We start from the raw sequence: 21,178 nt of genomic DNA on the forward strand, positions 1-21,178 counted from the left end.
ATAATACTTAGGTATAAGTACTTACTTAAAAGAGACGAATGAAATTATAATACTTATGTTCTGTCCTTACATCTTTGTATACTTACCTAGTTAGATATTAGATAGTAGCGCTTTTCTAACGCCTGCAGATATTTTATGAGTTCTGTTCTGCATTTCTATGGTTCTTACAATGCCTCTTTATATGACTGATTTACACAACTACTTATAGGCTTGAATGATGAACTGCAGTGTGGTTACCATCAAAAAAGTAAACATTACAAACTTAAGAAGTTCATTGATATTGAATATTTTGCCATTGACTCCAGTGAATCCGTCTGGGAACGCTACAATGTTTATAACTTTGTAAGATATTCCATAAATTATAGTTTTCATTTCTTAACTTTCGAATATTTACTTTTTTTTCATGTTGATAATTTTATTATACTTAAGTAGTACTTATTATCTTCTTTCATTGGCTTTAAATCCAAAAAGTGTTGTTAGTACTAAAAACTGATTACAATATAGAGTTAAGGAAATTACTACTTATGTATGCCCTGAAAACTGCAGCTTAGATTCAAACAGTTAACTGTCTACTTACATAGTTGCATAGGGAGCAAAGGGAGTTAAATATAATCAGAGGTTATGATAAATTGGCAATGGTACTTTATCTCGTTTATCTGCCTACCTGGCGCTAGCATCGCGTTTATTCATCGGGGAAACGGCTAAATGTCGTCACATGATTTCGCCAGAACCCATTGGAAATGCTAGTTAGATAACAGTTCCTTTGAAACGTGCCACAGGCCTTCGATCATCGCACCTCGCCGTCACCGTATTTATTTTTTAACGGCTGCGAATATATACATGTATAGGATTTAACGCCATTCAGCCAGTCACTGTTCAGCCAACGCACGGTAGACATTTGCGACGCGCACGCGAATCGACGCGTTCAATTCGAATTTCAAATCGCGAATTTTAAAAAGTCATACGTTCCATTTCCCGCCTTCCACTCAAATAGTGCAAATATGCCTAAGAAAAAATAGAACAATTTAGCATCAACTGAAGTTTTTTTTTAATTGTGAACTAAATAATGTGCTAAAGTTTAAACTGTCAAATTGTGCTGATGACATTGCGGCCCGCATAGTGCCGATTGTATCTGTGATAAGCGTTGTGAAACTTTCCTATTTTACGGTGTTGTTAAAACTGTTTTTAACATTTTGTTAAGTTTCGTGACCTTTTTCGCGAAACGCTGTAACAAACGGTCTTTATGATAGGTCCATATATGAAGGTGAGTAATTACTTTATCGTTTTTGTTAATTTTTTGGTGTGAGACATGAGTATCTATAATGTAGGTACCTATTAGTCAGACAGTTTGCTCTAAAAACTGTTCGTCATGACGTACAGTAGTCACTAAACATGATTTATTCATAGGCTTTTGGAGCAAAAACCAGGTCAAAGACTTAACTACCTCTCAGTAATGTTGTAACACATAAGTGATGTTTTTATTAATATTTTTAAACCTGTAGGGGATAATCGGCTTTACTCACGTAACTATTTAGTCGACGTTAGCCCGACTAGTTTCGAACCCATTCGGGGTCCTTATTCACGGGGACTCACTCACGATAGTTTAAGCGCTAACTTTTTATACACGGTACTATAAAAAGTTACCGACTATTGTACACCACCACCATGTGTATTGACCACCGTGTACAATTTAGTTAGTGTCATGGATTTACTGCAGAGTATGTAAATTCTAACCTTACTTTTCAGGCATGGTAACTAACGATCTCTAATCTCTGTATGTATGAATACAAACATAATCCATACTATCCATCGGTCCGTCTGTCTGTCTGCTAGCCTTTCACGGCCCAACAGTTTAAACGATTTCGATGAAATTTGATAGAGTTAGCTTACATCCCGGGAAAGGACATAAGTTACCTACTTTTCATCCCGGAAAATGAAAGTTCCCACTTCCCACGGGATTTTTAAAAGACCTAAATCCACGTGGATGGTGTCGTGGGCACCGTCTAGTATTTTTAATAAATAAATTGCTATCACAGAGTGGCTGAAATTCAATGATTGTTCCTTAAAAAATATTATCCGTAGGCCCATGTCGTAGGCACACAATATTTTATCTTACCGGCATGCATTTATAAGACAATATTCATCACGCACACATCTTCATAAAATAAGCATTTTTCACAATAGTTAGATAGGTAGGTACTCTATCTAGATAGAGCAGATAGTTAGGTAATGTAAAATGTAAGACTGATTTAAGATAAATAAATGTTGAGTGTAATGGTGTTTTAATGAGGATTATTATTTATTGTTCCGAATTGTTATAACCATTTGTTGTAATAATTGAAATCATCATCGTGATCAACCCATAGCCAGCTCACTACAAAGCACGGGTCTCCTCTCTCAGTATAAGATAGGTTTTGCCATGGTCCACCACGCTGGCCAAGTGCAGATTGGCAGACCTATGGAGAACTCTCAAGGCGCACAGGTTTCCTCGCGATGTTTTCCTTTACCGTTAGACCGCGCGCCAGAAACCTTCACGGAAGTGAATGCAACAACTGTACAAAGTTTCAACTCAACGGATGAACCATGATTTCGACATCTATGGATACGTGAATGCATACCTAGGCAGGTATTATGTAAAAACAGACTTACATTAATAGTAAATGCACATGCTTGGAGTTTCTCTACGTGATCAAATCAGAAATTAGGAGATCCGTACGAGAACTGGAGTGACCGACATAGCTCAATGGGTTGCGACGAGGAGTTGCAATGGGCAAGGGCGCAAGGCACTATGCTCCCGAGGTGCTGGAATAGCGACCTCGCACCGGAAGCCCCACCGTTGGAAGACGGGGGTTTTCTAGGAACTAGTTACTAGGTGGACGGACGACATCAGACGAGTCGCAGGAAGCCGCTGGATTCAGGCGAGGCAAGAAAGTGGCGTGTGGAAGTTCCTACAAGACCTCTAAGGCCATCAGTGGCAGTCGGTTATTGATGATGATGATGATGATGCGCATTTAAGATAACTTAGTAACTAATTCACTATCAGGCGTGATCACATCTATTTTATAATCATGCGAACGAAAGTTTTAATAAGGTTTAATATTAGTGAAAGCTGATATTTCCTTATTTAATCCTAATTTTTTCGCCGGAAAACAAGGCATCAGTTTCGATCCAGTATTTTACTAAAACGTTCATGATGACTGAAATTATACTTTGACAAGGTTCTAACAGTAATTAAGTATAGGTACGTAACCTACCTACCAATTGTTTTTGCACCGACGCGACGGTCGTGTAATAATTATCGACAGTCGGTAAACCTTGTAGTTTTTATGTAATTCTCGATTCTGACATAAAATCTGTAGGTTTCTTGACAGACAGACTGACGGACAGATAGGCAGACAGACAGATAGACAACAACAGTGATCCTATAAGGGTTCTGTTTTTCCTTTTGTGGTACGGAACCCTAAAAAAGGATAAATTCATAGAAATTGTATATCTATTAATAACTATACGGTCTAGAGTACCTATTTCGCAAAAACCTCAAAAACAGCAATATTTATTATAATTGTTGTCATTTATTATGAAAATAAGGTTTGAATCCATACTATAAATATTACACCGTCCAACATAAAACTGTGACCATACAAAGAAACAACCTTTCCACGATATCAATAGTATTAATAAAATCATATCAATTAATTTTATCTACACGTCGTAGCATCCTGAAGCACGGGCATCCAGTGTATTTAATTTTATCCCAAAAAACATCTTAGTTCCACGGGAAACTTTTATTGTAAGATAAACATGCTGATAAAGTTATGGGTAACAGCTTGTAGGTACTTCTGTTATAAATAACAGCTCCATAGTATGTAGTGTAGGTACTAATTAATTATTTATAGAACTACTAACAGATATCTTATTTACTTGGAAACTGCAAGAGTGCCACAATATTGCGAAAAGTCGTGTTAATAATTCAACACAATATAATAATAAATGATATGTTGTCAAGTAAACGCCTGTTTACATAATTATACGTATGTACTATGATATCAGTTACTAGGTTCACGTGTGAAGTATTTTCAAAGTCAAAACCTATTGATAATATTATATACAATTATGTATATCTAGAGAGATTTTTATAGAACAAATAATAATAAGCTAAGCTGATTCCTAGTTCCATGGATTTATTGCATTGGCGGGTAGGTACGATGAAAAACTCTGGCAAATGTAAAGGGCGTCCGAGACGGTTAAGCGGCTTGACGTCAAGCAGTGTAGGTAGTTTTGTCACGTTTTGTTTTGTTTGATCTAGCTGCTTGCGGTCGCATCAAGCAGTTTGATCAAGCAAACGGCACTTTTCTCATAATATTTCGAACACTGTCCGAACGTCGCGTCAAAAAAAATATAAAATCGCGTCAATCACCGTCAAGCATATAAGTATAATAGGTAAATGCTTGACTCAAGCAACAGCAAACGTTGTATACGGTCAAAATGTTTGGCTCAAGCAAAAATCTACGTAGTTGACGTCGAGCTTGACCGTTTCGGAAGCCCATAACGACTTACTTTCCACCCACCTATTTGCGAAGATCCGTAGCGAGGGATATACTTAGGTGATAGCATGGTTGTCCTCATGGCAAACGTCGGCTAATGTCTTCTCATAGCGGTTGGTAGTTTACATGCGCATGAGTGTAGAAAGGCACTAAGGCTGCTAAATCTATAGAGCACATATTGACTATACTCAGACAGAAGACAGAGTTAAAACGAGTCAGATTTATGTAAATATATAAATCTATTTAGTTTTAACTCTGTTTTAAGTCTTAGCTAAGTCAAGTATGCTCTATACTCTATAGGTCTCGGTTTACTCTTGTCTTTAACAAAGATAGATAAAGGGTTTTTCTTTTTACAATCATGTTTCACTCACTTTTTTCACTCACAATCAGTTCATTATTTATAAGGTAAGTAGGTATAGCTTAACCAAAAATCCAAAAATCAAAGATATGAATAGAAATGAAGCGATAAAAATTGTTGAAATGAAATGAAAATATTTTTTATTCAACTAAACTTTCACAAGTACTTTTGAATCGTCGGATGCATCTACCACTGGTTCGGAATGCCTTTCCTACCGAGAAGAACCAGCAAGAAACTCGGCGGTTGCTCTTAACGCAATATACGGTATATAACGCAATTTAACGGATGTAACGCAGCCTTATTTTCTTCAAAGATGACTAAGATGATATTATTCAAATGATAAAAGACGCGGATTTAATTTGCGGATTGCAATAAAAAAAGCTTATATCTATATCCGAACTGGTTGTCAGATTACATTTAGTATCGGTTGACGAAATCTGACATACAAACCTGAAGCCACACAAACGTCATGCCGATTTCACAATGCATATGCAAATTATTTTCTCTTGCGACCACCTTGCGACTTATTTTTTGCGATAAATCATGTTTTATTCCACTGCCAATGTAATGAGTTACGCTGTTAAACTCCAATGTGTGAAAATCCATTTCGAGCTCAACTTTTCTGCTTCTTGTAGCGTAACGAGGAGAGTGTCCAATTATTCTGACGTTGCTGGATATCGCAATCCAAAACCAACAAAGTTTTCGACATCCTAAACTCTTACTAGGGCGTGATTATCATTCAGTGAAAATCTGTTATTGAATTAAAAAATATCTCTTTATTGTGGACCTCAGTTCTAATCCAGCCAAAATTTTCAAAGTATAATATGTAAGTATGTTATATTATAAGTAAGTACTACAAGTACAAATACTCAAATATGGTGTAAGTGTAACCTCCTAACACTCGGCATTATAATATGTATTTTAAATTTATCGTAACTTCCGTTTACTTCACTGTTAGTTAGATAAATTACTATTAAAAATTTATATGCATAATACCTAAGTATGATTTTGCAAGCATAATTTTTCTTTATAAAAAAGAGTACAATTTTTTTAAATTGTAATACGTATGCTTATGTACTATCACTTGTAGTTGATTGGCCAAATGAATTAATTATATATACAATATTTCTGAAGGAATATTACGACTGTATATTATAATTTAGTATACACACTATAAACATAATAAAATACGTAAAAGTAATTTAAATCGCAAAATTACTTAGCTATATCTACGGGTATAAAATAAGAAGTGTAGATATCTCCTCCCAGTCACCACTAAATTGAAATCAATCTGTATTGCTGTAAACAATGTTCATTACATATACATTATATAGTATATATATGTTGGTATTTTATACCTAATTTAGGATAGTATCTCAAGGTTGTAACAATTGAATACAACAAACACAGCATATCAGTTTCGGTACATAATATAGTACATAGTATCTACACTGACATTTACGATTCAGAAATACCTGTTTTATAAAATATACAGCATTTAAGTTAAACAAATATTTTTCAATTATTATCATATAATTAATATTGTAGCGTGTTTAATAAATATAATAAAAATAAAACATTCATGGTTGCGGACTTTGTTACACGCAAGAAACTAAGCTGACTGCTAACTTTTCGAAAAATTACAATTGGATAAATATAAATATATCATAAAGCACAATATTATAATAACATAACAAGAAACAAAGCAATCACTAAGTAGATAAAGTTATATAAATATCAATCAAAACAAATATTTCTATGATTTTATTTACCGAACAATCTTTAAGACAATGAACTTTTCAATCATTGTCTTAATAACATGATTATCTCTACTTAATAAGCTTGAAATAATTTTTTCTCGGTTCTTTCTCGGACTCGGCCAAGTGCGAGTCAGACTCACGCACTGAGGGTTCCGTACTGTAGTCGTATTTTTTCTACTTTTTGCACGATAAATCAAAAACTATTATGCATAAAAATAAAAATAAATCTGTTTTAGAATGCACAAGTGAAGCCTTTTCATATGATACCCCACTTGATATAGTTATCTTACTTCGAAAGTTGAAAATAGCAATATTTGTTCATGACCACAATTTTTTTTTTGTGTGATGTAACCACAAATCCACGGTTTTCAGATTTTTCCCCGAATGTCTGCTATGAGACCTACCTACCTGCCAAATATCATGATTCTAGGTCAACGGGAAGTACCCTGTAGATGTCTTGACAGACCGACAGACAGACAGACAGACAGACAGACAGACAGACAGATAGACAGAGAGACAGACAGACAGACAGACAGACAGACAGACAGACGGACAGACGTACAGACAGACAGACAGACAACAAAGTGATCCTATAAGGGTTCCGTTTTTCCTTTTGAGGTACGGAACCCTAATAATATAAAAGGAAATATGTAATGTGTAACATTCGTAGGTCATAGTTCTTTTAACCTTCACTACTGATGTAATATTTACTAGAACTAGTAATCAATGACAACTCTGTAGTCAAAATAAGGACTAGGCATCATCAACAAACACGTGCTAAGTTGCAATTGGCCATCAAGACCACCGTAAAAGATTCTTTTTAACACCTCATTAAATCCAAATACATAAAATTACATTGAATTGTAGCTAACAATCAAAAATGTATCTTAGAACCTTCTAAACAAGATTGTTTTTGTATGTCATGTTATGATTTTAACGTAAAACGTTTGTGGTTGAAGAAGATAAGAGTTATGATAAATTTTATGTAATTCTGTTTTTACATTATGATTAAGTTATAAAAAGTGAATGACATTAATTAATGTGATAACTGATACTCTGATAAGTCAGCTTTATCAAAAAAGTCATTAGTAATGCGTGACAGAATATCAATTTAGTAATTTCATTGTTCTTATGAAAAATTATAGGAGGTACGATGAATGTATTGAAATAATAGTTAAATACATGACTGGTACAGATTGCCCGTAGCATCAATGGCCGACTACACATGGGTATAAAGTTTATCACATAATATATTCAGATTACAATGTACCTACCATGTAATAAATACGTCAACGATCACGTCACTATTGGCGGGAAGAGTATTATTGATTATGCAAATATATACCTACCATTAAGGTCATCGTAGATTAAGAATTAGTCACATTATAGATTTTCATATAAAACTATATACCAAGCAGAATACATCACTTTAAGTATCTATGCTTCAAGATTCGCTACGGTACAGCTCAGGCCTTAGATTCGTGAAGATGAAAATGCTGCGGTGGATGTGCTATATATGTAACGATCACATCTATGGAAACTTTGTAAATAAGTTTCAAAAAGTCTGTTTTGGATAGTATGGCACGGTAGCAAGGAAACCAAAAGGTTACGTCAGTCGATCAGTTAATTTCTAACCATTTCTTGCCATCTCTGCTTAGCTTGAACTACAGACTGCCTAAAAAGGCGCTAGCTAAACGTCATGAGCACAGACTAGAAAGCTAATTGACTTACAGAATCGGATGTTTATTAAGACCGTTCAAAGCTTAGTGGGCTAAAATATTATGCAAAACCCCACCTGATTTGGACAACGGTCGATACCTCTTTGTGTTTGACGTGTTGTAAACAAAATTATATCATGCGATTGTGGATCCCCATTTAATGTATTAAATATCTTCATGAGTAGGTATCTGGAACACTATAATTGTCTCGAACTATATTTTTTTATGCGAGTAATATAAAAATAAATAATTATTTATCAGAATATTAACTCCAGTAACCACCTAGAAGGGTCATAGACGTATAATATTATTTATTTGTAGTAATTAACCAATATAATATGCTTTACAAATGAAAATAATATCATGAATACTGTTTTATAATAATTCATTCGTCATAATGCACCTTAGAAACTGTAGTAGATAAATCAAGACTTTGAAAAGATTTACTCCCTTACGCAATAGAAATTCCACAAAATAATATATGCGACGCGTTTCGCTTCCTCGTTTCTAATTACATAGTCTCTACAGCTTTCAAAGAAAAGGAGGAAAGACATGACTAAGACTGCACCACTTGACATCATCAGCAGATTGTAGTCAAGAAAGAGTCATCATCATAATAATATTTAACAGTCGTTTTCTTCCTACAGTCGCTTTCAATAAGTTGTGAATTACGTTGACCAGGAACATTGTAATACACTTAGTTCTGGAAAATTATCAATTGTTATTATCATTAATAATGGAGACAAGTTATCTGTAGCTCTCCGTCGCGGCTAGGGCGTTGGCTATTGCTTTATGGAAAAGTACAACATTTATTGCACTTAAGAATAATGCACTTATCTACTTTTGTTGTGCGTAAAAGAATCTACGAGAGAAGCACAGAGAGAAGAAAGCTTTATCTACGTTCAATTTTGAACCCCTGACCCTGACCCTGATAGGGGTGTTATATTTTTGTACTTAATTTGTGCCTATGTTTTGAAACGATACTGTTTAAACGTCAAGCACTAAAGCCGTTAAGAATTGTATAAACAAGATAATATGCAAGCCCGGCAGCTTCTGAAAGTTATTACCAATTTTACTACCAATAATTTTTAGCGCTGTTTGCTTACAGTTGTTTACATAACGTAAAAAGGATTTAAGCTTTCTCCGAGTCTCGCAAACGCTCGGAAGCATGTCATACTTTTAAGGCTTGGCCAGATAGGTACTTACAGCGACAGTAACTACTGAGCGAAAGATACGTAGGTACGATTCGAATTTCATCGTGCGTTGTGTACCTATCCAAGCTTTATAATAAAATCCAATACATGTGGTAATTAGTCAGTAAATTCCTTTTGTTTTTTTTTAATTTGCTAAGAAAAGATACAGATTAGATTGGTTTGCTAATGTGTAAATAAATAATAAATATACAAGTGCTTCATTACATCGACGAAACATCTGATCGATAAGATAACTTCTTTATTTTCTAAAAGCGTCTAAAACGGGTCATACAAAACTCAGCGAATATAGGTAAAATCAATCATTCAATGGAATCATGTAATCAGATCGCTGTTGCATTTAATTGCTTATTCAGCTGATCGCTGGTTTGATTGCAATTCAAATGATTCATATCACTGTAACTAGTCATAGTAACAAACAAGACAATATAATTGCAAATTCAGCTATTCCAATCGATTTCTAAGGTATTGTGGGTTTTACCAGGAAAACTTAAGCATCGCGTAAAATAAAACTACTTGTAAGACATTAGACAGCACGTCTTGAGGTTGACCCCTAGTAGGTATAAGTTCACACATCTCGAAAAGTGATGTTCCATCTCGATTATAGTTTTTTGAGTTTCGATATTAGACTAAAACGGCCCTATAGTTTCATGTAGAAATAGAAATATTTTTGATTCAAATAAACTTTTACAAGTATGTACTTTTGATCGAGTTTCTTAAGACTGTACGGAACTGATTTTTATACAAATTTTTCGCTAGATCGCGGCGCTATAATTTACGTATACTTACATAGCGAAACTCGGTATCGATTTTCGTTTTCAAAAACTATATAAAATGGATAATCGCAAACTTGTATTCACATCCAATAAAATAATAATATGTCGTCTATCCGAGCTACGTTGCTAAATTGGGAATTTATTTACTTTCGTATTCACAGATATGGATGGAGGATATAAATATGGTTTTTTGTTTTTGTATGTGAGTCAATGTTGTTCCGTGGAAACCCAACCAGTTTTTATCGAATTCAACAGGCAAAAAGTTTAGCCTTTATGATCCTGTAGATAGCTGCAGTGTGAACCTTCGCATTTCCCGATTTCTGACGTCATCTAAATGGATTCTCAACGGTCTCAGTATAATGTGCGAGAACTTGTACCCCACTATCCCGATTTCCGCGTCATCAACCTAAGTCTAGATCTAGGAGATATGACGACGTTCTCCCAATTTTATCAAACCGTTGACTTATTTCAGGCAGAATTAGCGCTTGCCTTCCCATCTGATACGATGCCGAACGGTTGTTTTGATTAGCAGTAGATAGGTATACAGAATCTGGTAAAAACATAGGATTTATGAGCGTTCTAACGTCACTAGGGCAAGTGGGCGTGTAGATATCACTCAAATTCTCGCTATTTGACTACCCAAATCATTACCATTGTTTTTAAGTAGTATTTTAGCTACATGCCAGTCAAAGTAGCACTATACAGCTATATTGTTCTGTGGTGCAATATTAATATTTAAAATCATTATTTTATTGATCAGTTAATGATTAGATAATACGTCCGTATCTGTTTTAATTTATAAAAAAAGCAATTAATGCAAAATATCGATCCGTGAACAATATATTTAAAGATTGTTAATTTAGCACAAGGTAAAGTTTTGTAATAATCTTCAAAATGTGTAGAATGTACCAGTAGGCTAATTTTTTCTTTTCTATTGTATACTCGTTCCTAATTCCAATGCCAACTTGTATTTCAAAAGAGTAAGTATCTGCTGAATAAGAATAGGTACAGTGTTCTTTTTTCAGCTCAATCACTTCAATATACCTAATTGTTGTAAGATTTACCAAAGATTATAGGCCCAAAGATCATAGATACGAAATTTCAAAAGCTTTGCAACCTTCAAATTTACATTGAACAGTTGCTCATCCAAAAGGTTAAGTATTATCTTTTTAGCGTAACTTGGGTAAGGTCCAAAGGTCATAAAGTTATATCGGTGCAAAAACTGTGAGTGTGGAAAGATGTCAACAATTGTCATGTTAATTCTAAACGACGCGCGACGAGACATTTTCAAATGTACCGTGAAAACTTTTGTTAAATGTGACTTTGGAAATTTCCCTCATATTATAAGTACAGTTATAAACATAAAAGAGCTACATCATCTTCATCATCATTATCAACCGATAGACGTCCACTGCTTCTTGTAGAGTCTTCCACACGCCACGAATCTAGCGTCATCCTAACTAAGTATACATTATTTAGTCCAAATTATTCGTCTACCTTGTCTCCATAGTGACCAAAATAAATAATTGATCTCAGAAAACATTATAGGTATCAACATTATGAATATTAATTTGAATAAAAAACAGATTCTATAAATTGTTCAATGAAGATTTAGTTTTTTACCGATTTTTTTTATAAACTTTTACATTTATGTATTGTATGTCAGCCTTACCGAAGTTAGAGACGTAAAAGGTAGATAAACTTTTAGAGTTCCGTGCCCAAGTCCAGAAAGGTGCCAACGGGACCCTCTTACTAAGAATCCGCTGTCCGCCCGTCTGTGTGTCAGCGGGCTGTATTTCATGATACCTATTGGTAAAGAGTTGAAAGTTTCACAGAGTGTGTATTTCTATTGCCGCTATAACAACAAAATAATAAAATTTCAAAAAGACCAACATGTAAATTAAAAAAAAAATACACACAAGTCAAACACATAACCATCCTTTCTTTGGGCTCCGCCGCAGTCGATTCAAAAGTACATAATCTTGTACTTTTTAACCTTTCATCCGACTGGCACTTGACTACGACTCATAATGCCAAATCTAATTTGTCCCCAAAAAGGTTCCCCGGTTTGTTGAATGGATCGTTTTGTCATTATTTATCTGTAATTTGCGGTGAATGAACGGCGGGCCAACGTTCTGGTTCTCGAAACTTACTGCGAAATCATTCACGTGCACACGGAAATAATTCTCATTTAGGTTGACTATCATATTTGAATTCACGTTATAAGAGCCGTTTCCTTGATTTCCACTTTTTGTAACGTTCAGCGTGTTCGTGCTCATTTATATTCGGGTCGTACAATTTTTCATTCGCTGTTTTTGAGAATACTCAACCCAATACCTAATGACCTGTTTTTCATTCAATCTCAATGTGCTATTTTTCTGAGAAAGCGCATAGTTCAGTCGCTCGTCCAGGTCAAAATTGCCATTTTTTTTTAAATTTCGTGGTTGGTAACAAATAGATATGACAGTTTACTATCTTGCTTTTATCAGCGATTGCCGTTTATAATTTTCCGCTTACCATCTACTTATATCGTTAAATAAATCGATGAAGTTTATTTTGCTAATAATACAAAGTAAGAATGCAGACTGATGACAAGCGATTGCTTTTTAAATGAATTGGTCATAAAAAACCTAAATTAGAAGCACGTTCGGTTATCCGTTATGTCATAATATTCTGTAGGTAGATGACTTTTTGGATTATATTGAGACTGGGTGGCCTTAATGGATTTCTGAAAAAATAACCATGGTATTTTCCAAATAATAGTGTCTCACGACATTCACGTTATATAATTCTTATTATTTTTGCATTTCAAAGTTGACTGATAATAATTTATTCCCACTCCACTCCTTTAGGTATATCGTATCGTCCAACCATTTGCGTCTTAGGTGACCTGAAGCCCTTTTGCCTTCAATTCTTCCTTCCAACATTAAGGTGGCCCTTCTTAAGCGCTTCCCCATACAACCGTATTATTATTATTCTGTCATTTGTTGTTCTAGACCTATACTAAGTCATTTATCAATTTATCTCTCCATTAACTATGCCCTAAATCAATTAATAGAGTAAAATTGTATTTATTTCAAAAGTAATGGCCCTTGAAAAATCTCTATTTTAGGGCAGATTTTTAACTTCGTGCGTATATAAACTATAAGTATAAGACACTAGAAAATTGTAAAATAAACAACCTAAGTACAAATAAAGTAAAGTGTGACAACACTTTACTTTAGCCTTTTATTTTATTTATTTATTTATTTACTGTGAAATGCACGGAGTATAACGTTTTTTCCGTCATTTGTGGAAACAGCACTATTTTAGGCTCCATCCACTAACGAATTGTCGCTTCGAAGAAGCGTGGTCTTAATCTTGGGAACGACAATTGGGCTCCTCCCTGTAAATGTACAAAGAAAGCGAGCTTCCTCCGCATGATGGTGGACATGAGTTCTCTCTCTTTGTGGACCATTTCCAGTGCCTTAGTGTTCGGTGTAAAGCTGTTCCAGGTTATCTTGAGCATTTTCCTGCAGATCCACATTTCGAAAGCTTGTAGGCGGCTTCTTTAACTAACCGAAGCTCGTGCTAAGAATTTCGTTCGACAATAGGGCGTAGTGCAACGGGCGCACGACCTTTCGGGTTTCAGTCCGCTCGACCGTTGAGATTTAAGGTATATTTTCTTTGCTGTTTCATATTATTATAAAAAATAATAGTTAATCACGGAATACTACCACAATCGCCACCAGTTGTTATCGAAGAAATTTCACACATATCATTATTGGAATCAACATTCTTTCAGAATAAATTGTAAGTAAGTACCTTCTGTTGAACCACAAAATAAACACGACTACAAAAACAATGGTGCATAGAAAATTGAAGGCTGTAAAATATGCTATGAAAAACGTTATACAAAATACCATAAAATATTGTGCCTTATAAGCTCAAGGTACGTACGTCATTGATAGTGCCTATCTTTATGACTTGCTTTTACGCCCGGTTTCTCTTCTGAATACTACGGCTACCCAGTATCCGTGATGGCATTAAAGGATTTTTACGAAATTAATCAATTTTCACAGTAGGTACCTTCAGCCGTCTACCTATCAGATGTGTATAATATGGTTTATGTAATTAGAAATTAACATAATAAACAATAAACAAACTAGATTTAACCACAACTTCGCCCATGTTGAATTTGTTTTTTTTATTCCGACAAAATCATTATTGCTTTCCTAGGACAACAAGTTTCCTATATTATGTCCATCTCCAGCCAGTACCCAAGCTATCTCTGTGCCGAACGTCAAAATTAATTCAGCGGCTATGCCATGAAAATGTTACAAATAGACAGACTGGGAGACTCACTCACAAGGCATTGATACATAATATTATGGATATATGATTCCAGGAAAAATATATTACGAGTACCTACCTATTGAATAGTTGTAAAAAACAACCTTGTTTACTTGATTATTTGATTAAACAAACACGACTTTGCGCGCACGAGGCGCTACGCCTACGGTTATACCATGGTTTGATTGCTTGATATGTTAATTCTATAATAACATAATAATTATATCCTGTCTCACGGTTATTTGTTCGGTAAACAAAGGATCATAATAACCCTTTTGGAGTTATTAATCTATGTGATATGAATGGCGTCACACGACACGAGTGGATACGACTGGTACACTACTTGGATATTTCAAGCTCCGGTCATTTGAATATTTACTGATCTGGAAATTACTAAAGATCTGGATATCGCCACAAAGTTTCATAGCCAAACAGTAGCATCGTGGTGCCATTAAGAACCTCGGGTAAAAATAAAAAACCATTACAATCGGATCATAATGCGTGAGTACCTACCTATTTGCGATCTCAGTAATTTTGTATCTATTACCTACTCACAAATTACAAATTAATTTCTTAGTCAAAATTTCGGCATTTTATTTAGAGAATACACAAATAATTGTACAAGAAACTAGGTAGTGTATATAATATCTTATCACACGTAAGTATTGTATTATTAAAATTTAATTTCTAATTATTTCTATGCTCTACTAGCCACGGATTTCATATGCCAAATCTAACACTATACCAGACAATCAATAAGAGTAATTTATTACCTATTTTGAATAAATCATTTGACTTTTGACTTTTGACTTTTGACATGTAATTTTATGAACGTACATGTCTTAGTTAAAAGTCATTCATCGTAGCGTATATATGTAAAGTAAATTAATTGTAATCGCGACCAACCAAAGGCTGTCACTTGTGAATGTGATAAGAGAAAGGGTAACGATGTCATAAATTAAAAAAAAAAAATAGATGCGTGGAAATATTTAAAAATAATTTACTTATATTTTATTTCTCTACAATAGACCGTGATCCGTGATGATTTATATCAAATAATAATGAAACTAGGGTAAACTATGTTACATGCACGTTAAGCATTTCGATGTGGTATGGAATAGAATGGCATTCAAGTGAATTATTAGCTGACATTTCAGGTCCTAGTTAACCAGCTCAGTGGAATTTTACCTGGAATTCAATGGTCGTGGTGTTTGTAGGCGCCTGGTATCCACCAGTTAACCTCGACTTTCCTAGTTATTTATTGCAACGAATTTGTCTACGAATGCTGTTTAAAATTAATAAATACGGGCAGTGGCGCCTAACCGATAGGTAACTAACCGATACCTAAGTATAAATGTACGTAATAACTAACACGGAACCAAGTCCAGTTATTTTAAATAGGCATTTTAACTAAATAATTATGGCGCCGAGTATGTTAATACTAACGATAGCTTATTAAGTCTATAACCAATCGATTCCAAAGAATAATTATTATCTATATTTTTATCCTCGTTTACGCAGGTTACCGTTCTGTAAAGAACTTACACATATATTTGAATAACATTAGAAATTAGAAAACAATAAAGCGTTGAAAACAAAAGAATACTAATAAAATCAAGTTTTTCCGCTCTCTAAAATCCACACTATGATTGCTCAAACGAAAATTAAATACCTACTTATTTAATTAATAAGTACTTAGTCCGCGTAGATATAGGTTTAAAAAAAATCGCGCTGAAACTGATTTTTTGGGATAGAAAGTATGTGAGTTAGGGTATCAGGTATCTCCATCTCCAAATTTCAGCCAAATCCGTTCTCTTGTGGCGTGAAGGCGTAACAAACTTCCAAACGTTCACTACTTATTACTAAAGCATTTCAGTTTCAGTCTCTGACAGTTTCACAAAATCTTTCTCATCGTACCTAGTACCTACCTACTTTCTATATCAACTTAAATTATTTTAGTCTACTATCTCTACACGTACTTAGATAAGTTTGTAAAATATGTTCTCGAATTCATTTCTCTATCAAATATACGAAACAAAACATCTGCAAGTGTCTGCAGGCTGCAGCTCATCAAATTATCTAACGATACCAGCAGGTCTGTATAAATAAACCATAAACAAGTAGGTCAATATATCATAATAAATTCTGAGTTATCCAAATATCATGACTGCTTTAAATCGATATCAAAGTTTACTGTACGGTTTTGGACTTCTGGAGCATTGACCCACATTCGCTGAACGGGACACTTGGCAGACGTGGGTGATATTTTAAATATAACACACTTTTAGAGATTGCTACTTTTAAATCATTTTCATTTGGTGAAATTATAATTTTTCTTCACAGTGATTTCACAGGCTATTTTTCATGGCAAATTATTTTTCGATTTTCGCACTTACAATCGTTTTCTTCATTAATTTAACTAGAGATTGTGATTAAGATCAATAGCGCTGATATTTCACAAGTGGCTTTTAACGGAATGTGAATTTTGCACTTAATATTGTAGATGCAAAAATTCGCTTTCCATAAAATGTACCAAATGCCCCTTTCGAAATTCGAACATGCCGCGATACGTGTGTTCTTGCTCGCGCTCTTTAGCGTCTTAGCTTGTATGACATTGACAAGAATTTTATAAAGAGTGTTTGTTCATAGATTGAACGTGGCATGTTCAATCTATAAACAAACCCTTCATGGGATCAAAATAAAATGTAATAAGTTTCACACTTCGTGCTTTGTGATTTTTAGCGGTCTACTTTGAGTAACTTATGAGAGGTTTTTCACATAAATGTTTCACATGCTACCATGAAATGGTCCATCTCTACTTCATATACCTAAACGATTGTACTAAGGGTGTGGACTATGGAGTAATCAGCTTTATTCACATAGATATAAAGACTACTAGGTTAGCTATCAGATTAAAGGATATATGCAGCAGCTATTAGCTAAGTAGGTACCTTTATCAAGGGAATGTGGGTTCGTTTTTTTTCGAGGTCTCAGTAGATTTTCCGTTCCATTCTAATATATTTTTCCATTATTAACATTTTAATTGAGATTGGTTTTGAAGGTTAGAGCAATTTAAGGGAATGATGTCTACTAGATTGACTCTGATTTTGTTGCTCAATTTTTTTTTAAATTATTTATCACCTAACATAAAAGTGTATGAATATTTTAATACTGAACTCTTTAGGAAATGTAATATTAGAAGCTATTCCTCAGTTTATGATTATTACCTATATCATATTATATTTGTATGAATGTTACAAAACTTTAAGTTACCTTACTTTTACCTTGTACCTAATATTACATTGCAATGAGTTATTATTTATTTGGATCTCGTACAGTAATATAACTAGGCGTCCTAGACGACGCAACATTATCTGAATACCTAGGTTAAACACCATAGCAACTAATTCTAATAATAATGCGTGCAAATATAAGATTAGAAATTATTTTAAGACGGTGATTTACCTACCGTGCGCAGCATACCTACTAACCTATTTCTGTTACTCTTATTTAACTTCATCTGCAGGTTATTTATTGTCACTATGCTAATTTTTGACGACAAAACTACCATACTTTACTACAGTTTTACCTACTGGTCATAGTATGAATTTTTAGTTTTCAATGTTTTCAGAACGAAATTCTGTATCGAATTTCTCCGAAAATCTGAGGCCGGAGCTAAAAAATTAAAAACTTTCTAGGGCAAAATGTTATCGATACTTGAAAAATATAATTTTCAAAATGTAAATGATGAATGGATTCGTCCTAAAGGTCAAATCGAAAGATCCAATCGAATTAGTATAGATTATTATCAAAAATCTAATATTACCTCGCTGGCCTCTAAAAACAAGACAGTTTTTTATCTATTACTGTATTGATATCATGGATAAAGGAAGTATGTATTGAAATTCATACAATAGGTACTATTCTACAATTGACTTAGAATGACGTATGTAGTGGTATTTTAAAAACTAGGTAGGTATCTAATAGTAATAAGCCATACCATTAGTGAGGTAACAATAACAATCAGTCATAATGAATCACCAGATTAGTCATCAGAAGTTATGAAAATATTACTTAATAGTTATATTGATGCCTCTAAATCACTTCCTGAGAAATGATCTTCATAAGTGAATTCTCGAGTTGAGAAAAAAGAGGGTTTCCTATCTTTGATTCATAGATTTTGTAAATGCTTACAAACAGATGAAATCATAGTAAGATACGGAGTGATGTAAAGTATAGACTACTTGCTATTTGTTATATATCAGTGAATATTATAAAAGCTTAGTCTAGAAATGTACTGACCTAATCCGTAATCGAAGACGTTAATCCATACTAATATTGTAAATGCGAAAGTGTGTCTGTCTGTCTGCTAGCTTTTCACGGCCCATCTGTTTAACCGATTTCGATGAAATTTGGTACAAAGATAGCATCCCGGGGAAGGACATAGGCTACTTTTGATCCCGGAAAATCAAAGAGTTCCCACAGGATTTTTAAAAACCTATATAATATATCCATGCGAATGAAGTCGCGGGCATCATGTAGTTGCTTACAAGGCGAATGCACACACCAATTAAAATTCCGACTTATTCTAACGATAGAGTAGGTCCTGTTAGCATAAAAGTGGTCCTAGTTGACGAATTAGGCCAAATAGGTACAAGATGTTTAATAAAAAAAATCTTGATGGCGTTGTTTTAAGATAAACAATTGTATTCACAAATTAGGTACGCAGTTAATGATTTTAAGCTTATTTCGTGGTTTAACGACATATTTTAATGTATATAACGGGTACATACCACGATTAATTTTTGTTTTTATTTGTCGATTATGTACCCGTTATATGCATTAAAATAGGTACGCAGTTGGTTTATACTTTAACCGTTGCAACAAATGCATATTTATTGGTTATGGAAGTTATGACAGAAATACATTGTATTTTACTAGCTATTAGCTGAATAGTAATAAAATATAGTGGTTATTTTTCTTAGATTCGATATATATTCTTGTAACTATCTGTGTTATTTTCGTAATTATACCATTACTTTTTAATGTAGTTATTTTCTAAGTATTATAAAAAATTACTTATTCTGTCCCGGTATTAAATTCGACAGATATATTATCACCTTATTCAATTTATTTGTTTGTATGAATTATAATATTTTCTACGATATCAAAAATATGTGATCCGATAAGGCCTAATTGCGGTTCATCTGGAGAAATTGTTATAGGATCAGATTATAGACGAGAAATGAGCATAATATTAAAATCGTTGCCTTCCATACATTAGATATAATCTACTGTATAATTTTAGATCGTTAGCATGACTATGTCGGCTATAAGTTATAACTACACTCTTCATATTTCTAAACTATTAAGTTAAATCTGTAGTAAAACCACTTTATTTCTCATTTCTATCGCCTGATTCTGAAATGCCTTTCTCGCAATCTGCTTGTGAGTAAGTAATTACTCCAAAAGAAAAATTCAGAAAGGCTTATTTTAGTAATTGGCTTTGGGTACGACTTTTACTTTCAAGTCTTTAACTTTCAGAAGTTTAACGTTTCTTTACATTATACAAACTAATATAATAATGTTATTCGTAAATGACACCTTTTACTACTGGATTTTTGAGTTTTTATTTATAAGTCAGATTTTTGAGTTTTATTTCAAAGTAATTGATTCGGTTTTCCCTTTACTGCGTTTGCTATAATGCTGTTTTCTTTGTTTCAGTGTCAACATTTCTACCCCAAACATTATGATTTACAAATGGATATTATGATAAGAGTGAAGTGTTGTCAAGAAACTAAAAATCCAAAGTGACGAAGTGGTGTGGTGTCTGTTCTGCTGCGTTCCGTTGCTTTCGTTCCTTAGTTTTATTTACCCTTACTCCAAGATGTCTGACAAGACGACATCGTCTGTTGGCCCAAGAAGCTTTGAAACTATCTCGGAAGAGGACGGCGAGTCGCCTTGGGAGAAACTCTTGGGAGATGTGAAATCTGCTGTACCTACAATAATCAAAACAAACGCGTCCAGTGGAACGATTTCGAGAAGTGGTGATGAAGTTTCCCTTCCTGCGGGGATCGATTTAGAAGCTAACAAGTTAACGCGTTCAAAAAGTCTGAATCAACGAAGAAATAGCAGTGGTCTTCTTAGTACAATTCCTCGGCAGCTGCGCTTGTCTCTCAGAGGTGTGCGGAGTGAACCTTCCAGTGTCAAAGACGTTCCTACCCATACTAGGAACGATAGTGCCCTAAACCTTCTTCTTAGGTGAGTACTGTTTGTGTATTTTTCACTTTCATGTTTTTAATATCGGTAATTCATTTTATACAGCCTACACACGAATACTTTTTATGAGCAGTTTATTATCTCCATGAAAAAATAGAAAATACTCGAACAATTTTTGCTGTAACACGCTACTGAAAATTAATCTTACACGTTAATGTAAAAAAAACCGGCCAAGTGCGAGTCAGGTTCGCGCAATGTGG

The 21,178-nt window shown here is 34.1% G+C and overlaps 1 protein-coding gene across 2 annotated transcripts in view; it reads left to right on the forward strand.

Moving 5' to 3' along the window:
- Positions 1–802: 802 nt before the first annotated feature.
- Irk1 (Inwardly rectifying potassium channel 1) overlaps positions 803–21,178 on the forward strand; it is a 47,924-nt gene continuing 27,548 nt past the window's right edge. Inside the window, exons 1-2 of one of the 2 annotated variants that reach the window (XM_034975061.2) lie at positions 803–1,264; positions 20,424–20,960. In XM_034975061.2, coding sequence (XP_034830952.1) covers positions 20,587–20,960 — 374 coding nt within the window. In that variant the 5' untranslated portion in view covers positions 803–1,264; positions 20,424–20,586. The remainder of the gene's footprint in view (positions 1,265–20,423; positions 20,961–21,178) is intronic. The other variant, XM_034975060.2, reaches the window with a different exon arrangement.

This window comes from Maniola hyperantus, chromosome 13, assembly GCF_902806685.2.
Source record: "Maniola hyperantus chromosome 13, iAphHyp1.2, whole genome shotgun sequence".
Classification (NCBI taxonomy): Eukaryota; Metazoa; Arthropoda; class Insecta; order Lepidoptera; family Nymphalidae; genus Maniola; species Maniola hyperantus.